The sequence below is a fragment of the Phacochoerus africanus genome, chromosome 15 (assembly GCF_016906955.1).
Source record: "Phacochoerus africanus isolate WHEZ1 chromosome 15, ROS_Pafr_v1, whole genome shotgun sequence".
Taxonomy (NCBI): Eukaryota; Metazoa; Chordata; class Mammalia; order Artiodactyla; family Suidae; genus Phacochoerus; species Phacochoerus africanus.
Genome location: NC_062558.1, coordinates 127,961,587 through 127,979,357, shown reverse-complemented (window position 1 = coordinate 127,979,357; position 17,771 = coordinate 127,961,587). Strand labels below are relative to the sequence as shown.

The following is a 17,771-nucleotide window of genomic DNA, read 5'->3' as shown; positions in this document are numbered from 1 at the left end:
AGACTGGGTGACACCAGTGAGGCCCTCCGTAGAATTCCTTCTCAGAGGGGAAGCTGGCCTGGCCAACCTCTGTGACTTTGCCCGACTCTTGGTTTCCCAAAACACCAATGCTTTCTTGCATTAAAGTCCAGCGAGAGTTCCTGTCGTGACACAGTGGTTAACGAATCCGACTAGGAACCATGAGGTTGAGGGTGTGATCCCTGGCCTTGCTCAGTGGGTTAAGGATCCGGCATTGCCGTGAACTGTGGTGTAGGTTGCAGACGCGGCTCAGATCCCATGTTGCTGTGGCTCTGGTGTAGGGCAGGTGGCTACAGCTCTGATTCAACCCCTAGCCTGGGAACCTCCATATGCCACGGGAGCGGTCCTAGAAAAGGAAAACAAACAAACAGACTGTGGGCTCCACCCTTACCAGTTCCTTTTGTATCCTCCCAAAAAGATTATAAACAACTTCAAACAAATATACACACCCCTCATTTCTTTTACACTAATGATGGTGCAAGAATACGCTTTTTGCTTTGATCAGTGAACATGTACGTATCTCAGAGATCCTCTCTTTCTAGAACAAAAACCATGCCCCATTCTTTGTAACTGCTGCAAAACATTCTATCCCAGGGCAAATTATTTCACCAAATCCCCTAACAATGGACACTTAGATTGCTTCAAATCTTTCTCTAGAGTAAACAATACCTAATAATTAAACTCATACATATGTCACATCACATGAATGAGTACATTTGTGGACTAAACGTCTATAAATAAAAGAAGGAAAGAGAGAGATGTTTCCATTATGGCTCAGCAGAAACAAACCCGACTAGTATCCATGAGGATGTAGGTTTGATCCCTGGCCCGCTCAATGGGTTAAAGGAAGCTTTGAAGGAAGGCAGAGAAAGAGAGAGAAAGAGGAAAGAGACATCCAAAGAAGGAGCTGGGCTCTGGGAGGCGGCTCTCCACTCTTGCTGGAGACAGACATGGCGACATGGGTATAAACCACAATCAGCCAGGCACCAGGAGGGGCACAGGGGCACAGGCTCTGGGTGGGGAGGGGGCTCTGAGGTTCCTCTCTTTTTACAGCAACTTCCACCCCAGCTCAGCTTCCTTCCTCTGACTGGTAGAAGAGAGCAAATAAGGGCTGGGAAGAAGAGGACACAAGGCCCCCTCCCTCCCCCATGCATCCATCCCCCATCCATCTGCACCAGGGAGGGAGGCCAGTGAGGGCGGGGGGGAGGAAAACAATGACAAGGATCTGATCTTTGGCAGGGGGAGGGCACAGACGGAGAGATGCTCAGAAAATGCTGGCATGTGGGAATTCCTGCTGTGGTACAGAGGGTTAGTGATCCAGCTTGTCTTTGTGGAGGCACCAGTTTGATGGGGCCCAGTGGCCCAGCATTGCTGTAGTTGTGCCATAAATTGAAGCTCTGGCTGGGATTTGATCCCTGGTCAGGGAACTTCCATATGCTGCATGGGGTGGGGGTGGGGGGGGGTCAGAAAAAAAATTAAAAAATAAAAATGAAATGCTGGCACATGGTAGGTGTTTGGAGCAGAAGCACTGGCTACTCAGGCCCTGTCAATGGGTTGGCCTCCAATGTGGCCCAGTGGCTGGAGATGGGGAGGGAGCTCCTGAGATGGGCAAACAACACAAACTCCCAGAGGCTCCCACCTTTCTCTTCCCTGGGGCCAGGGATCAAGTGACCCCTCTAGACTGTTCTTCCTGGGGATTACACTGTACTTGCTCAGACAAAACCTTTTCAGAGAGCGATGAGCAACTGGGACCTCTGTCGTTGGTCCACACACTCACATTACATGACGTGCACACAGCCCAACCACGCTCTTCATCAGCCTTCCTGAGACTGACAGGAGGGCCTGGCCTGTGACACATTCTAAATCTCATCTCCTTTTCAGCTGAGAAAACTCAAGATTTGGGGGATGAGGGGAGCAGAGGGTGTGGGCAGAGAAAAGGAGTCTTGAAAATACCTTGGCTTTCCATAAACTTCAGCAATGACCCCCCCCCCCCCACACACCAAGGTCCCTGGAGCTGAATAAGGCCCCTTGCTGCCCCTAGACAACTAGAAGAGAAAGCCAGCTCTGAGTCAGGATGGCATCGCTTTCTTAAGAAAGTAGCAGCCTTCCACTTGAAGTCATCTGCAGTATTAGACACAATTTCTGTTTGTCATGGAAGACAGAATTGCAGTCACTTAGCATGTGGGACAGGAGGGCAGGGAGCCCTTCCCAAGGCACAGGGGGACCCCTGTGAGGCTGGGGGACCCAGGACAGGGAATCCAGCTGCACCCCCCAAGCCCTTACATGGCTCCTACCAACACACACAGCCATGCCTCCCTGCTGTGGCCACACCTATGCCCCTACACACACACACACACACACACACACACACACTTGCAGCCCTCTCCCACACATGCAAACAAATGTCCACAAGCACATACATGCTCATTCATCTGCACTTGTGAACTAGCTCTGTCATGCAGCCTCATTCACACGTGCAAAGGCACCTGTGGTTGCCAGCCTTTTGCATGACATTTAGGAACTTTGTGGTGGCACAGAGTGGTGGCTGTTGCATCCAAAACCTCCACGCTGGGAAAGGAGCAAGGGGCAATCCCCAGCCAATGAAGGAGGGACCATTCAGAACAAAGTGGATTCTCCATCAAAAAGCCACTTTCCATAATATCACACCCAATATACAGAATCCCCACCAGAGCCCAAAGGTATGGAATACAGATTGTGCATTGCTTAAGAGGTCTGGGAGTGGGTTGGGGTGGGGTGGGGTGGGGATGGATAGGGTGGGGCTGTTCACTGAAATTCAGCTCACATGTCACCTTCCACCCAGAAGAAGGAAAACCCTTTCCTAAGTTTTGCAGACACAGTACAGGCTCCAGCAGCCTCTTCGCCCCAAGGCCATATGCACACTTACACATCTATGTATGTGTCCCTGTGTTCAGATTACATACTGTCCAAGCCACATTCATGTACCGCCACTCATGCACCCATAGCTACCAGCATGCAAGGTCCATGGCCATCTTCAGGCACAAACTCTCTTCCTTACCGTGCTCACTCCCAGGGACCCAGACACAGATTCCTTGGTTTGCCCTTCATCATGCACTGATGATGACACCCTCGGCCTCCATCCCAGGCCCTGCACCCCAGAGACAGGGCTTCAGAAGTGTAGGGCAACCCTGGAACCCTCCTCCCAGGCCTGCAGCCTCTTGGAACCAAACTGGGAGACACCACGTCAGATCCCTGATTGCTAAATATAACAGACCCTTGGAGTTCCCGTCGTGGTGCAGCGGAACCTAGTTCCGACTAGGAACCATGAGGTTGCGGGTTCAATCCCTGGCCTCGCTCAGTGGGTTAAGCAGCCGGCGTTGCCGTGAACTGTGGTGTAGGTCACAGATGCGGCTCGGATCTGGCATTGCTGTGGCTCTGGTGTAGGCTGGCAGCTGTAGCTCTGACTAGACTTCTGTTCTGAGAACTTCCATATGCCACAGGTGTGGCCCTAAAAAGACAAAAAACAAACAAACAAAAAATTTAATAAATAAATATGCCAGACCCTCTGACAAGAAGGCAGGGTCCAACTTCCCACCCCCTAGGTACACCTGTACCTACCCAGAAAGCGCAATGAAGTCACCAGGTAGGCCTTGGGACACCTGGCTTTAATGACCTCACCTCTGATGAGGCCTGAGATATTCCTATCTCCCGCTGGGCCTCCCTACGGGAAAGAGGCCCTCCAACCTAAGGAGGCCTAGATGGAGCCCAGGAGCCCCCACATCTGCTCAAGCACAGCGCCCTGAAGGTGGGGGCAGGGGGAGGAGGACCAAGCCCCAGACTATACCATCCTTCTATCCCCACCTTTCAACCCGGACAGGGCAGGGTCCAACCCAGGGCGCCCACTGACCTGGGATGGGGGCGAGCAGTCCCCGTGGCCTCCCTGCCCCCTCCCAGCTCCAGGCCAGCTCCTCTGGTTTAGGAGGGATGGGGGAGGCATCCTCGTTCTCTGGGGAGCAGAGCAAAGCCCCGCGAAGTGACCCCTTTTCTGAATGAAATTGAGCTGCCATTTTCATCTTCTTCCCAAATGTCAGCAGCGTTAGATCAGATTAGGAGCTAATCTCTTGCCAAAATTCATTTCTGAACAAGAGAGGTGGCTGCGGGTGGGTGGAGGTTTGCCGTTTGTGTCAGTATTTCTCCCCACCCGCCCTCTTTCTCTCGCGGTTACCAGGGTGGAGATTGGGGTAAAAGTTAGAACAGACTGCGCCGAGGCCCCTGGGGGCGCAGGGAAGGTCCGGCAGAGGATGTAGCGGGATGCAGGCGGTGGAGGTGGGAGAGCAACTGCCTTGGCCCCTCGCCCCGCAGTAGCGCAGCGCGTTTGTTCTCCAAACGTTCGACGGCTCCCGGGGCGCGCCCCGGTGTCCTTCTGGGCCAGAAGAATGGGACCAAGTCCAGAGCGAGTAGGGCCCAAGAGCCAGGCGCTGCCTTGAGGCCTGAGCCGCATCCTCCCCTCGAGAAACCGAAGTCCCTCCCCTAAACCCCGCCTACCCGCCCCAAGCCCCCAGCCTCCCACCCCTCCAGGGTGATAAAAGGAAAAGGGAAAGGCAATTGCAAACTAAAAAGAAAAGAGGAAAAGGAGGAAATAAACGTCCAAACGAACTGGTCAGTACCTTGCAGGCGGCCTCGTTTGACAAGTGACCAGAATACAGCCGCTGGCCTGAATGCATAATTACCCCCAAGTGAAAATTCCCCATCTAATTTGATATTTGGTTCTTTGCAGAAGCTATAGCCTTCGTAAATAATATACAAAGTAAGAAACCTAATCCCGCCTGCTAGAATGTTTAATTCATCATTATGCGAGCTAATTGGAAGGTGATTATATGGTAATTGCTCATTAGTGGTGTATATTTATCGCTGTACCTTATGTCAAGGCCATGGGAATTGTGTAGAGTCTGTTCTCTCATTTCAAGGATCAGTTTCAGAAGCAGGAGCGAAGCAGGCAAGATCAAGTTCTTCCTGACGTCAGGGTCCAGCCGAGGGCTGTGGTGACCCAATATATATATAGGACCTGGAGCGGACTGGGGGCAGGGGCAGCCTGGGGCCGGGCGGAGGTGGGGAGCTGGGCAGCCAGACCACTGCCTGGCAAAGCCAATCCTCCCTGGAAAAGAGAGGAGAGGCGGGCCTGGGGGCCCTGGACCACTTTCCAAACGCGGCCCCATCCCAATTCCAGGCACCTCCCTGATCCTTCAGGTGCGTCTTGGCCCCTGGGTTTATGCAAAAGGAAGAGACCTCGCCCCTGCGCTTTCTCTAGGATCCTCCTCTGGTGACGTGCATTGGGGCCGAAGGTGTTAAGGAGAGAGGGGGACAGGAGGCTTGATGTGTACGCTGCGTGGGAAACAGGGAGAGGGAGGGAGAGAGAGTCTCAGTTTGGAGAGCCAGGTAGAATTGGGGTGGTGGAGACCCAGGTTTCCTCCTCCATCTCATCGACTCTTAGGAGTTGGTCAACTCCCACTTCCTTGGCGAGCAGGAAAATACTCTCAATTCCCCCGCCCACCAAAGCAGGGTGCTGGCCCCACGAGAGTGGGGAGTTGGTGCCTGGGAGGGGGACCCAGAGCCTCTCGGTGGTACGAGGCTAGAGCAGGGCGAAAGAAACACGAAGGGAAAGGCAGGGCGTGAACCCAACCCAGCCCCAAGGCCAGCGCCTGAGCTGGGAACTTGGGAGAGGCAGGAAGGTAGGTCTGAAATCCCAAAGGCGTGGAGGTTCAGTCTGCAGGTGGAGGTGGGGGCAGGGACGAGGTCGTGGGCCTCCAGCAGCTCAGAAGATCCCAGCCCCGGGCGCTCAGAGACCAGCCTCCAGCCGAGCATCCTTGCACGTGGGCGTGATCTTTGGCGCGCTCTGGCGCCCCCTCGGAGGAGTGCGACGCGCCTTTGCCGCACCCAGACCCTTTCCCGGAGAGCGCCGGGCACCCCTACTTGCATTGCAGCCCCGGGGCCTTCGCAAGTTCCCCCCAATCCCCCGCCTGGCAACAGGCACCAAAGAACAAAAGACCAATTAGACGCTGGGGCGCGGCTGATGAATGGACCTTTCGTTTTCAAACGAGGCACCGCCTCGGTTCCCGGTACTGGGTCAAGCCCAGAGAAGCCATCTCCCCGAGCGCGGTCACAACTGGCTGAGCGGGTTCTCAAAATTCCCACTTCCCCCTCGCTGAAGGTCTGGTTGGGGGAAGTAAAGCCGGCGGCCGGCCGGCGGGCGCAGGAGGAGCGGAGGTGCGACGGGGCGCCCCCCGGGGCCCCTCAACTCGGCCTCAAGGCACCGCGCCCGAGCGCTGCAGGCCCGTTTCTTCTCCAGCCTGGCGGCACCCAAGTAAACCAAATGCCGATTGCTGGAATGAGAAAGGCTGGCCTGGAAAAATGCGCAGTTACCCCCCCAAAAACCGCTGCTGTTGGCCCAACTCCGGAACGGGCGGCGCGCTGCGGAAACAATAACTGAACTTGCGCCTTCTCGCTACCCACACGTCCAGATTCCGAGACACACAAATGCCGCCCTGGTGCCCGCACGGGAGCCATCACAGGGGACCACCACCCAAACACAGAGCAATGTTCCCGCAAGTACATATGCACTGAGGCCATTCCCATCCTCTGAGATCCACGGCTACAGCCGGGCTCGCAGCGACCGAAGCTGGCACACGCCATCTATACACAATTGCATTACTGCACCTTTGTAGGCACTCTAATCACAGCCGCACAGCAGCTGGTTCTTGCCCTCACTCAATACAATCCAGAGGCACAAGGAAAGCTGGACATGTTGGCACTCTCACAATCTACACACGTAGCACTGGCCTCTCCAGCCTCTAACGCACGCCGTTAGCACAATTAGCACCTACACATCCTGACTTAAATCCTGGCTCAGACACACAAACACAACTGTTTCGCAGACCAAACTCCTACGCTCAACCTCTAGGAACCCGCAAGCACAGCCTCTCGCCCTAACTCACATCCACCCTTATTGGCCTCTCGCCCTAACTCACATACACCCTTATTCCGACTTGAAACAGCCTCGGTACAGGGAACCCAGCCCCGATCTCCCCAACCGCGGCGCAGGGCCAGGCCTCCGACCCGTCAGAGTTCCTCCCCTATCGGCCTGCGCGTCCGAGACTTTGTTTCCTGCGACTCGAGGCGGGGACGGGGAGGAGCCGAGGTTTCCAAGGCCGCGCGCAGGCCCGAGCCCCCTTTCTGCCCGGCCCGCTTGGCGCGGCTCTCCGCCTGCCGCAATCCGCCCCCAGTACAAAAGTGGCCCGGCAGGTTCCAGGCCGCCGCCAAAGCTCCCGCTCCGGCTGCGCTCGGCTGCCAGGAACAGAGTTGGAGGGAGGCAGGAGCACCGGACACTCAGAACAAGAGGGAGAAAGGCGTAACGGTCTGGACGTCTGAGGCTTTGAGCACCCCAGGAGTTTCGTGCTCCTTGAACAGCGCTCTCAGCCCTCACCCTAGCCCAGCCGGCCCGTTGCTGCGCGGAGCAATCCGAACCGAAAGGAGAAAGAAACGCATGCGGCGCCCACGTGTACCTCACAGGAAGGAGAATGTAGCCAGGACACCCTTGCTTTGTACCTTCCGTTTGACTCTGTCAGGGAAATGCGAAGTGAGAACCCACGCCCCTCATCTCCCCAGACTCACTTGGCACAAGGGGATGGATGCACAGGGAAGGCCCACACGTAATCAACAAGGGAGCAGGACTTGGACAAACGAGTAAACTGCGTCCACATTCGGAGTAACAGGCAGCACCCAAGGCACCAGGCATGCAGTTCCTTGTACCGAGAGGAACGCTGACCTGGCCCCCGATGTCCGCCGAGCCCTTCCAGGGGCATCCAGGCCTGGCACCCAGGTACCACGAGGGAGGACGCAGACCGGGAGGACGCAGACCCGCAGCACGCAGCTCCCACGCTTCCCTGCTCCAGCCCAGCACGCGCGCACTGGGAGAGGGACGCAGCCGCTAGGCACACGCGTCCCGCGCCCTGCCCCGCGCCCCGCGCCCGGAGAGTCATCGTGGGATGGCATCTCGCAAATATTTATATTCCTCAGTGCCACGGCAGCCCGCGTCCACATTAGACGCTCTAATCCTGCCACTTTAAATAGATGAATTAATAAAGCAAACGAGCGGCTAATAAGCTGACTGTCCAGCCTTTTTGAGGCGGGGGAAGGACTCGAAAGTGCGCCAAATTTGTTTGCAGTGGATCAAGGCGAGCCGCCTCTGCTTCACTTTCTTTATCTTAATTCCGACTTGAAAAGATATAATTATCTAGTTTGAACAGAGCTGCTATCAAATCCTTCTTTGGGCCGGGAAGGGGGGCGTTGGAGTGGATTGCGGCTCTCTGAGCCGCTCCGTGCAGCCAGAGATAGCGCGTAATGAAGATGTGGAGGCCTGAGATACAAAGGGCATTAACCTCATTAGCATGAAACCTTTTCTTCTTACCATTGTGGGACCCTTTCAGCCGCCTAATCCCCCCTTTTTTCAAAGCTTGGTTTGTAATAAAGCTTTTAGTTTTTTTTTTTTTCAAAGCTAATAGTATTCTCTGATGATTTTATTGCGGTTACACTACATAGGACATTTACCAAAAAAGAAAAAAAAAACCTTCATCGCCCTCCCCCATTCTTGTACTTAAAAAAAAAAAAAAGTATATGGTTCTTGCAGAAATAAGACTTTCAGCAAATGGGAAATTTTCTTCAGGAAAGGCCAGTCTGGATTTTAGCAGGTCTGTACCCTGTGTTTGAAGCATTCTGGGTTTGAGGAAGTGAGTAGAAGGAAAAGGCAACTCGCTGAAGGCAAAGAGGTGCAGCGATGCTGTAGCAAAGACTTCAGAGCCCTCAGGACATGAAGGTCCCCCTGTCCAAGTGGCTGGAAACCTCCATTTGAGTTTCCAGGATATGCAGGGCAGCACCTGTCCCTTTGAGAGGCAAGCTGGCATCTCCTGAGGCGGCCCCCTCTTGCCCCAGCATCTTCCAGCAGCATACCAGTCTCTCCCCAATACACCCACACCTCCCCAAGGAATCTGTGTGGAAATGCACTATGAACAGCTAGGGTTCTCCAGAGAAACAGAGAGGGAGCAAAAAGAGAGAGAGAGAGAAAAGCAGAGATAAGGGGGGGAGGAAAGAGGGAGAAAGACCAAGAATGAATTCTACTTTAGAAGAGAGGAGGGGAGGGGGGAAAAAAGAAAGAAAGAAAAATTTCCATAGTGCCCTATAGTCCCCACACGTGCACGGAATGTCTAATCTTAACTTTTCAAGGCAGGATGTTAACAAAGCTTGTATTTTTGCCCTGCATTGTAACTTGGCCTTATCACAGTGTAAAGGGTGGGGAGATTGTCCTAAATTATGTCCAGGCAGCCCCCCTGGATCTGTGGATTAAGAGATTAAAGGAGACCACTGGGCAAGGCCTCCTCTTTCCCCTTCATATTCCTGGTATGATAATTGCTTAAACTGATTTGCACTTTCACAAAAGCTCGCAGGACGCTTTGTAGCTCGAACAGAACAGACGAGGTTTCTCTATCAATGGAAATAAAACTGATTAATGCAGCCTATCAGGATAAGAAGCAAATGAAGCATGCAAAAACAACCTCGTACCCCCAGAAGGGGGAAGGGGGGAGTTAAATTTCCTCCAAGACTGGTTACAACTTTTTTCTTTAAAGTTAAAATTACGAGTTGAAGGTTTCTCAGAATGCTTGCCTTATAAGGCTGCTGAGGCCCTTGGGCTGCCTCCTCACCTTCAGCTGATTGGGGCCAGAGAGGGAGGAAAAGAAAGAAGGAAGCCAGGATGGGAGGATGGGGAGAAGGAAGGAAGGAAGGAAGTAGAGGAGGGGAGGAAGAGAGAAAGAGAGAAAGGAAGGAAGGAAGGAAGGAAGGAAGGAAGGAAGGAAGGAAGGAAGGAAGGAAGGAAAGAAGGAAAGAAGAAAGAAGAAGAAAGAAGAAAGAAAGAAAGAAAGAAAGAAGAAGAAAAGAAAAGAAGAAAGAAAGAAAGAAGAAAAGAAAGAAAAGAAGGAAAGAAGAAAGAAAGAAAGAAAGAAAGAAAGAAAGAAAGAAAGAAAGAAGAAAGAAAGAGGGAGAGAGGGAGGGAGGAGGGAGGGAGGGAGGGAGGGAGGGAGGGAGGGGAGGAGGGAGGGAAGAAAGAGAAAGAAAGATAGAAAGAAAGAAGGAAAGGGGAAAAAGAAGGGAAGGAGGGAAGAAAACGGGAAGGAAGACAGAGAAAGAGGGAGAAGAGAAGAGGCAGGGACATTTGGACTTTGGGGTTCGAATTCAGAAATACAGTTTAAAAGTCCTAGGTTTTCTGATTCTGCTAATCCAATCCTGAGGGGAATATTCGTCATTGCATAACTATATTCCAGGGTTGTTGTTGTTGTTGTTGTTGTTTAATACCTAAAGGTTAAGAATAGTAAGCATTTTCAACCTGAAATTCAAATTAAACCCCCTCTTTAGCTCTTGCTGTGGGCAGAGGTCTGGTTGGAACACTTTTCTCCCATTCCTTTTCTGAAGGACTTAAGTTTTCCTAATCCTCTCCCCTTTTCCACCCTCTTCTCTCTTTAAAATGCCCAGGAATCCATCAGTCTGGCCCTTTTGTGGGTGGGAAGCCTGGGTTTCTTGAATCTAGTTGGGTTAGGACCACACTCAAGTTAAAGAGATACTTATTTCTAAAAGATTCACTTCAGTTTCCCAAGACAACTACTCTGAGGGCATATTGATAAATCTTTATTGACAAAATATTGACATTGACATACTTCTTGGAAGTATATAGTGTGTTAGAATTCTAACAAATTAACACGAAACACAAAAATATTTACATTCTGGTATAGAAGACATTAAGGAAGCATTTGTCACTCTCTTTAGTAAGTCTATGATCTTGGAATAGAAACTCAGTGCTTGAAAACTTGCCGCCGTGTCCTTGGCCATAACTTATCATCCCCGCTAACTACAGTCCTTCGGTTTTTGCAATAGATATATTTAAAGTTTGAAATGGCCCTTATGGCAAATGGTTGAACTCGGCCGATATCTCCAACCACTAAAAGGAGAAGTTTACTTCGTGGGTTTAAGCCTCGGGATGTTAGGAAAGGGAATGTCCAAGAAATATAATTAATTTAGGGTTGTTTTTTTTTTTTTTCCCAGCACAAGTCCTGACTCCTCTTGTGGGCACCCTCCCCCGCCACCCCCAGCCCCCCATCCTGCTCCCCGGTTCTCTGTAAGAGGACCACTATCGCTGAGCCTACTTCATTTAGCTTTCACAATCACTTTGACAGTCAGAAGATATCAAAAAGTGTTTACAGACTGCACGTTTCGGAAAAAAACCAAAATAAAAACACGCAGAACCTGTCTTTAAAAGGAAAAGCATATGACAATTCATTTTCTGTCTTGAGACTCTTTAGACACCATTCGCCCAACAACTGCTACATGCAATTCAAGTTTTTGAAAAGGTGTGGGATGGGGCTGGATATGGAATTTCGATTGTTAAGATTACTAATTATTTTTAAAGATTGGGGGAAAAAAAACACTCGAAGTGCAAAATAAAGTCCTGTGCCTGGTTGAGTTTTTTCTTTTATCACCATCATTATCATCATCATTAAAAAAAAAAAAACATCGGACTGCGATAAACGGAATACCTGCCAATCATCTTGTCTCGCTGGTTTGGCGTTTGACTGACAGCTCCCCTTGTCAGAGCCCTTCGGCTTTGCCACCTTTGGATCTCTCTCCCTCTCTCCCCCTCTCTCTCTCTCTCTCACTCTCACTGTCTCATTCACTCACTCAGCTGCCTCTTTAGACAAGGGTTGCATGTTCATCAAGGAGCCTCCTTCCTCTGCCATCTCTGCGCGGCCTCGGATCAGGACCCTGCGCTCTGGCTGCCCCACGTCTGCGACGCGCCGCTCCTCTGACTCCCTGTCCCCTTCTCGGTGAATGTGTGTGTGCGGTTTGTTTTTGTTTTGTAGGGTTGTGTGGTTTTTCTTTTTTTCTTCTTCCCCTCCTATCCCTGTCTCTGTTTTGCTCCGTGTTGTCCGTTTCGTGGGGTTCTGTTTGTTTTTAATCGTCTGAGGTCACATCTATTTCCTCCGGACTCGCCTGCTTAGTGGCGATTCTCCACCGGTTAATATGGTGCGTCCCTTTTTTCTTTTGTTGAGAATCTGAGCCTTCTTCCTCCAGCTTCTGCCTTTTGAACTTCGTCCTTCGGTTCTGAAACCATACTTTTACCTGCAGGAGAGGCAGATGGGGCGAGTTAGTTCCTCCACTGCGCCCTCCTACCACCTCCTCTTTTGCTTGGCCCAGACCCGGGCCTGAGACTATGAAAGTCCAGTTCCCTGGCTGCGTGTCCTATTAGCCAGCTTCCCCAGGCCTCCCCTTGGGGAGCAGAGCTCCTGTTCCTAGGCAGGTTTCCCACCTGGCTCTCTGCCCTTCTGGACCCTCCCAGGACACCTTTCCCCTAGCCCAGAGGGTCAGAGTACTCAGGTACCCCTGCTCACTTTGTCCCACCTGGGACACCCACATCCTGTTGAGTGCAAAAGCCTTGCGAACACTGGGAAACCCCCTATAAAATAATAGGTAGGGGAGAAATAAAAAGAGACACGTCCCTGACTCCCTCTACCTAGCCGGTGCGGGAAAGAGCTCACTCCTGCTGCTGCAGCTTCCTGCAGGGCCCAATGTGCTTTCTATTTTCTGTGGGTTTCCGCAGCCACTGCCAAAATACAGCGCCTCCTCTGCAAGAACTGGGCCCTGGGTAGGTAGGCAGGATCTGCCTGAGCTTCCTCCTCCTGGCCCAGGACTCTTGCAGGTGAGCAGAGGCAGCTGGGGGCAGGAGGACTTCTGGAGGAAGCCAGGAGGATGGCAGACCCTGGGGACCAACCCAGCTGTATCTTTCCAGCTTGTTAAAGAGGCTCAAAAGTGAAAGCTTCTGAAAGACCCGTGGGATAAAGGGGAAATAAGAGAAAATTTGAGCAAGAGAAGAACGAGCCCCTCCATCTTCCTGCCAGGCCAGGGCCAAGCTCCCACCGGGTCACATCACTTCCCACCAGGGTGAGGCGCGCGGCCAAGCCTCCCCAGAGTGCTGCTAGAGATCTGGGGAGCAGTGTGGTGGCTGTCCCCACCGTCCCTTGGGGCAGCTGATGAAGGGTCCCCATTCGGAAACCAGACCAGACAGCAACCTTGCCCAAGCATCCCCACAGCGAGGGACAGGTGAGGAAAATGGTGGCGACTGCACCTTCCATGCCCCCGGGGGGGGGGGCTGTCCCTATTCTACTAGCAGCACCCCAGGCTCTTGAAGTCTGCTCTACTCCCTCCTTTGAGATGGCAGGCCCAGGTCCGGGCTTGTTCTCCCCGAGTGCCCCCAGTCCCCCAAAGTGCCCCATGAAAAAGCCGAGCTGGAACAAGGCTGAGTTTAATTTGCTTTGAGTTTGCTAATTGAGGGGGAGGACGGTTCATTTCTCCCCGGCGCTCGCCCAAGGCGCGCGTCGGTGCGCTCGGGGCTTGACACGCACACAAAGACTCCAGGCAGCGTGGGCAGCGAGGCGGACAAAGACCACCGCCGCCTCGGCTGTCCGGGAGAAATCAGCCGGGCCCCGCACCCACGCACGAGGCCCTCCTCGGTTTTGTCCGGGGGGGACGTTTTAAAACAAAAGCCTCGACCTCTTTGAGGCTCCCAGAAAAAAGTGTTACAACTTAATCTGCCCGAAAATGTTACTGTTTGCCGGGAACTTTGACCCCGCCCTGCGGCTTCGCGTACAGTAGCGCCTACAGTAACCCTAAACCCCCTCCCTGCCCCGGGGGCAGGTCAGAGCCTGGCCCGCCTCGGGACCCTGTTGCGCAGGAAGGGTCTGCTTCCTGAAGCAGCCCCTTCTCCGCAGCCTTCCAGCTCTGTTTCTCTGATTTAGGGGCACACCCAGGATGCTTGGCTCGGAGGCCTGACTCTCCGATCCCGAGCCCCTTAAGCGTAGTAACTGCAGCCGTCGGTGCAAGCCGTTGAGCCTGTGGTTGCGCAGAACCCGCCCTTAACCCACTCCCAGCACTCTCTCCAGCCGAGAGCCCCAAACACGCCGACACGCCTCTAACACTCTTCATCTTCCTGGACCCCAGCAGTGTCCTGAAAGTATCTCCAAAAGTGCAGAGATGCCTTATGGAGGAGCTGCAAATCCAGCCCAGCCTTACAGAAGGAGTAACTCAGCCCGTCCTCGCAGAGCCTGGGACGGCTCGGCTCCAGAGCCCCTTGCTGGAACCCAGGGAAGCTAAGAGCACCTCCAAGCGTATACACCTTGAGCCAGGGCGTGGAACTAGTTCCCCGCCTGTTTCCCGAAAGCGCCCTGAGCTCTGGCGGCTGCGTGAGTCCAGAGATTTGGGATGCGGTTGCCGGGCCTGGGGCCCGCTCACTCACCTGAGTTTCCGTGAGGCTGAGGCTATGCGCCAGCTGCTTCCTCTCGGCGCCCACCACGTAGTGGTTCTTCTCGAAGGCGTGTTCCAGCCTCAGAAGCTGGGACGGGGAAAAGGCGGTTCTGATCCGCTTTGGCTTTCGGGCCAGCGCGTTGTGCAAAAGGAAGCTCTCTGGGCTTGTGTCATTCCCTGCGGGGAACACGGCAGAAGTCCCATTAGAGAGGGCCGCGCGCTTCTCCTGAGCCGGGCTGACCCGGCACCGCGCTCATGGCCTCCTGGTAGCGGGTACGTCTGGGCCTACGGGGGCCCGGGGGCCTCCAGAGGCACGAAGCGGACACTGTTCCAGCTGCCTGGCCCGGACCGCCGGGACCGTACCTGTGCAGCACCCACCCAACAGTCGCCCCGGCGGGGCGAGTCCCCAGGCTCCCGACCTCGGCGGGCTTCGCAGCCTCCGTGGCGCCACGGGCCTCGCTACCTCCGCGCCGCACCGGGTGCAGGGGCCAGAGGAGGGGGCAGCAAGGCTGGGCTCGGGGATGGCGCCCAGGACCCAAAGAACTGGCTTTCCCTTCCTTCTAACCTCTGGAAGAACTTTGCCCTGGGGATAAGGGGCGGAGAGGCGAAGGGTAGCTATCTAGAGTTTTCTCCCAGACCAATTTTTTTTAAGTGTTAAGTCTTTCTTCTCCGGCAAAGTGCAGAGGCCGGGCGTGTCGGTGTAGCCCGACTGGAACTGAAATCTCGCCGGCGTTTGCACAGGATTTGTTCTGCCGCAGCCTTCCGAAGCCCCGGCTCACCCGATGCCCTGCTGCAGAGAACTAGGAGACAAGAGCCCAGGCATCGAAACCCGGGGAGGGGGGGGACCAAGCTGCGGGCACCAGATGGGACTGTTCGAGGCCCCGGAAGATCCGGGCTACTCTGGGCCTGGTGCGGGGACCAAGCGCGTGGCAGGCAGAGAACAAGAAAAGGGAGCCTTAAACTTTTCAAGAAAAGCCAGGGAGTTTGGGGTTCACTCATTAGAATGGGAAATCGATTCACCAAAAACTCAAAGAAAAACAGTTCAGGGGGAGTGGGGACAAACTGGGTCTGGGAATAAGAGTAAAACGTTTTTGTTTGATTTTTTCTTTTCTTTTTTTTTTTAGTTATGGGGGAGGAGGAATCTACCTGATTCTAGGCTCAGGCAGGAACACAAAGGGTTAATGAAGGGACAAGCCTCTGAGTATTGATCCAGAGGCCTCGGGAGGTAGGTCTTCCCCCCCACCCCCACCCCCGCACTGATCGCTAAACTAATTACTCGCCCCTTTTTCTGGAGTTTTAACTTTCCTCTCACCACCACCCAGAGGAAAAAAATCCAAACATTAGCAATAATGGAAAACACTCAAACAAATCTTCTCCTCCAGTCTATCGTCCGACCTCGTTCATTTCTTTTACAACAAAAACAAAAACCAGACTGAACCTGCCTTCCCGCCGCGGCCGCTCGCCGCGCGAACAGAGCAGGTCGCGGCGAACAGTGCTGAGCCCCGGAGGTTTCCACCCGCGCGGGTTCCAGCCCCTTCCAGAGCCTCTCGGGGAAAAAAAAAAAAAAAAAAAAAGATTAAAACAAACCCCACACTATGCAGACTATGCCATGGGGTCGCGAGGGTCTCTTCGTCTCCGGAAGAGGGTCAGAAACCAAGTCGCGGGTCTGGGATGCAGGGGCTCGGAGTAGGTGGCGAACAGGATCGAACGCAGTCGAAGGCGAACCTGGCCGCCGGGCCCTGTCCGCGCCCCCTCGGAGCCTGGGTGTCTAGGGCCTCGCGGAGGAGACGGAGATCCTGGGGACCTCGCGGGCTCCGGATTCCTTGCTGGCAGGCACTCGGAGCTGCCTGGGACAGCCTGCCTGGACCCGAGAACATTCGGGAACAAGTCCTCTGTCTGCACCCTTCCCTAAAAGGGACCAGCAGCCGCAGGCCGGCCCCCAAACCGGCCGCTGCTCGGAGACTGGGGACTAACACGGTGCCCGGCCCCTTGCCGCCCTGTTTCCGTAGCCGGCGCGCGCGGACGGTCGAGCTGGAGGAAGCTCCGTCCAGGCCTCGCCAGGCGCCTATCCCGAGCAGGCCGAGGGTGGTGAGGGATGCGGCGCGTTGCAGCCCCGCGACGTGGCACGTACCTTGGAAGCGGTGGCCCAGATATCGGTAGCGGTGGATGAGCCAGGGGTAGAAGGTGGACGGGTCCCGCTGCTGCGAGGCGAAGAGGGGGTGTGGCGAGTGCGAGGAGGGCAGGGGGTGGGCGGCCAGGGCGTGCGGCGGCGGCACCGGGTGCACTGGCACGGCGGGGTTGGGCGGGTGCGAGACCGCCTCAGCGAACACCAAGTCCGGGTTGGAGTAGACGCCCCTGCCGGCGGCGGCGGCGGCGGCCGAGTGGAAGCCGTTGAGGAACGGGTTTATGGGGCTGGAGTTGGCGTAGCTGAGCGCCGCGGGACGGATGGGGTCCTCGGAGCGCGAGGCGGGCAGGGGACTGTCCTTGGCCACCAGCGACTCGATGGTGAAGCAGCGCTTGGGCGCCGGCTGGAACATGCTGTGCCGAGGAGCGGGCGCCCGGGGCTCCCGGCTCCCGGCGACCGCGGCGCACTGCCTCCGCCGCCCGCTGTACGCTGCCCGCGGCAAGGACGGACGGGAATTGGGGACTTGTTTGTTGGGGGTGGGGGTGGGGGGAGGAAAGGAAGAAAGAAAGGAAAGGAAAGGAAAAAGGAAAGGAGGGGGGAGGGGGAGGGAGAGAGAACGCCGTGGATCCCGAGAATCTTGCACCAAACGCGCCCAACCTGGAAAGAGGAGGAAAAATCCTTCCAGAAGAATTTGCAGGCGTGGATTGGGGTAATTTTTTGGGGGGGGGCGAGATGGCGTGGGGGGATCGGAGTTAGAGGCGCGCGGGGGGGGGGGGAGTTTCTCGGGGGAGGCAAAAAAAAAAAGTTTTCTCTCCTCTGCAAAAGGCGGGCAGGGCGCCCTAAGTCCAAGGACAATCCATGGAAGTGTTCGCTTCTTCACAAGTTGTGCAAACGATTTGTTAGTTCATGAGCCTAATTAGTGCGGGGATCACATAAACAGCTTCCTCCGAAGCCTGGTAAATGGCTTGATGATTGGTCGCTATTACTCGCCCTGAGGTGGAAGGGGGGAGACTCTTTAAAGTGCGTCAGAGGGAGGCGAGCGCCTGGGAACCCGGAGGCCTGGATCCGGGCCGAGAGTGGAACGGAGTCGGCGCCGCTGCCTTGGCCGAACCTCCTGCGCCCGCCGGGCCGCCTGGCCTCTTCGCGCCGTAACCCCGCGCTCCTAGCTCACTCGCTCCTGCGGCGCCCGCTGCGGCTTCTTCTCCTCTTTCGCCTCCTCCTCTTCCTTCGGCTTCTTCTCCTCCTCCTCCTC

At 54.7% G+C, this 17,771-nt stretch overlaps 1 protein-coding gene across 2 annotated transcripts; it reads right to left on the bottom strand.

Moving 5' to 3' along the window:
• Positions 1-10,707: 10,707 nt before the first annotated feature.
• Positions 10,708-17,743, bottom strand: EMX2 (empty spiracles homeobox 2). 2 transcript variants are annotated; one of them, XM_047761962.1, is made up of 3 exons: positions 16,526-17,728; positions 14,387-14,571; positions 10,708-12,216 (listed from the first exon to the last, which is right to left on the bottom strand). In XM_047761962.1, exons 1-3 carry the CDS (start codon positions 16,929-16,931, stop codon positions 12,049-12,051), a joined length of 759 nt encoding a protein of 252 aa, XP_047617918.1. In that variant the 5' UTR covers positions 16,932-17,728; the 3' UTR covers positions 10,708-12,048. The 2 variants fall into 2 exon arrangements, with proteins under 2 accessions (XP_047617918.1, XP_047617919.1); XM_047761963.1 differs by lacking the exon at positions 14,387-14,571 and having other exon boundaries at positions 12,113-12,216; positions 16,526-17,743.
• Positions 17,744-17,771: the final 28 nt, after the last annotated feature.

Excerpts from the sequence above, each read along its gene's own strand:
- EMX2 (XM_047761962.1), bottom strand. The coding sequence starts at position 16,931 with ATGTTCCAGCCGGCGCCCAAGCGCTGCTTCACCATCGAGTCGCTGGTG. Across the intron at positions 14,572-16,525 it reads TCTGGGCCACCGCTTCCAAG|GGAATGACACAAGCCCAGAG; the intron begins GTACGTGCCACG and ends TGTTCCCCGCAG. Across the intron at positions 12,217-14,386 it reads TCAGCCTCACGGAAACTCAG|GTAAAAGTATGGTTTCAGAA; the intron begins GTGAGTGAGCGG and ends CCTCTCCTGCAG.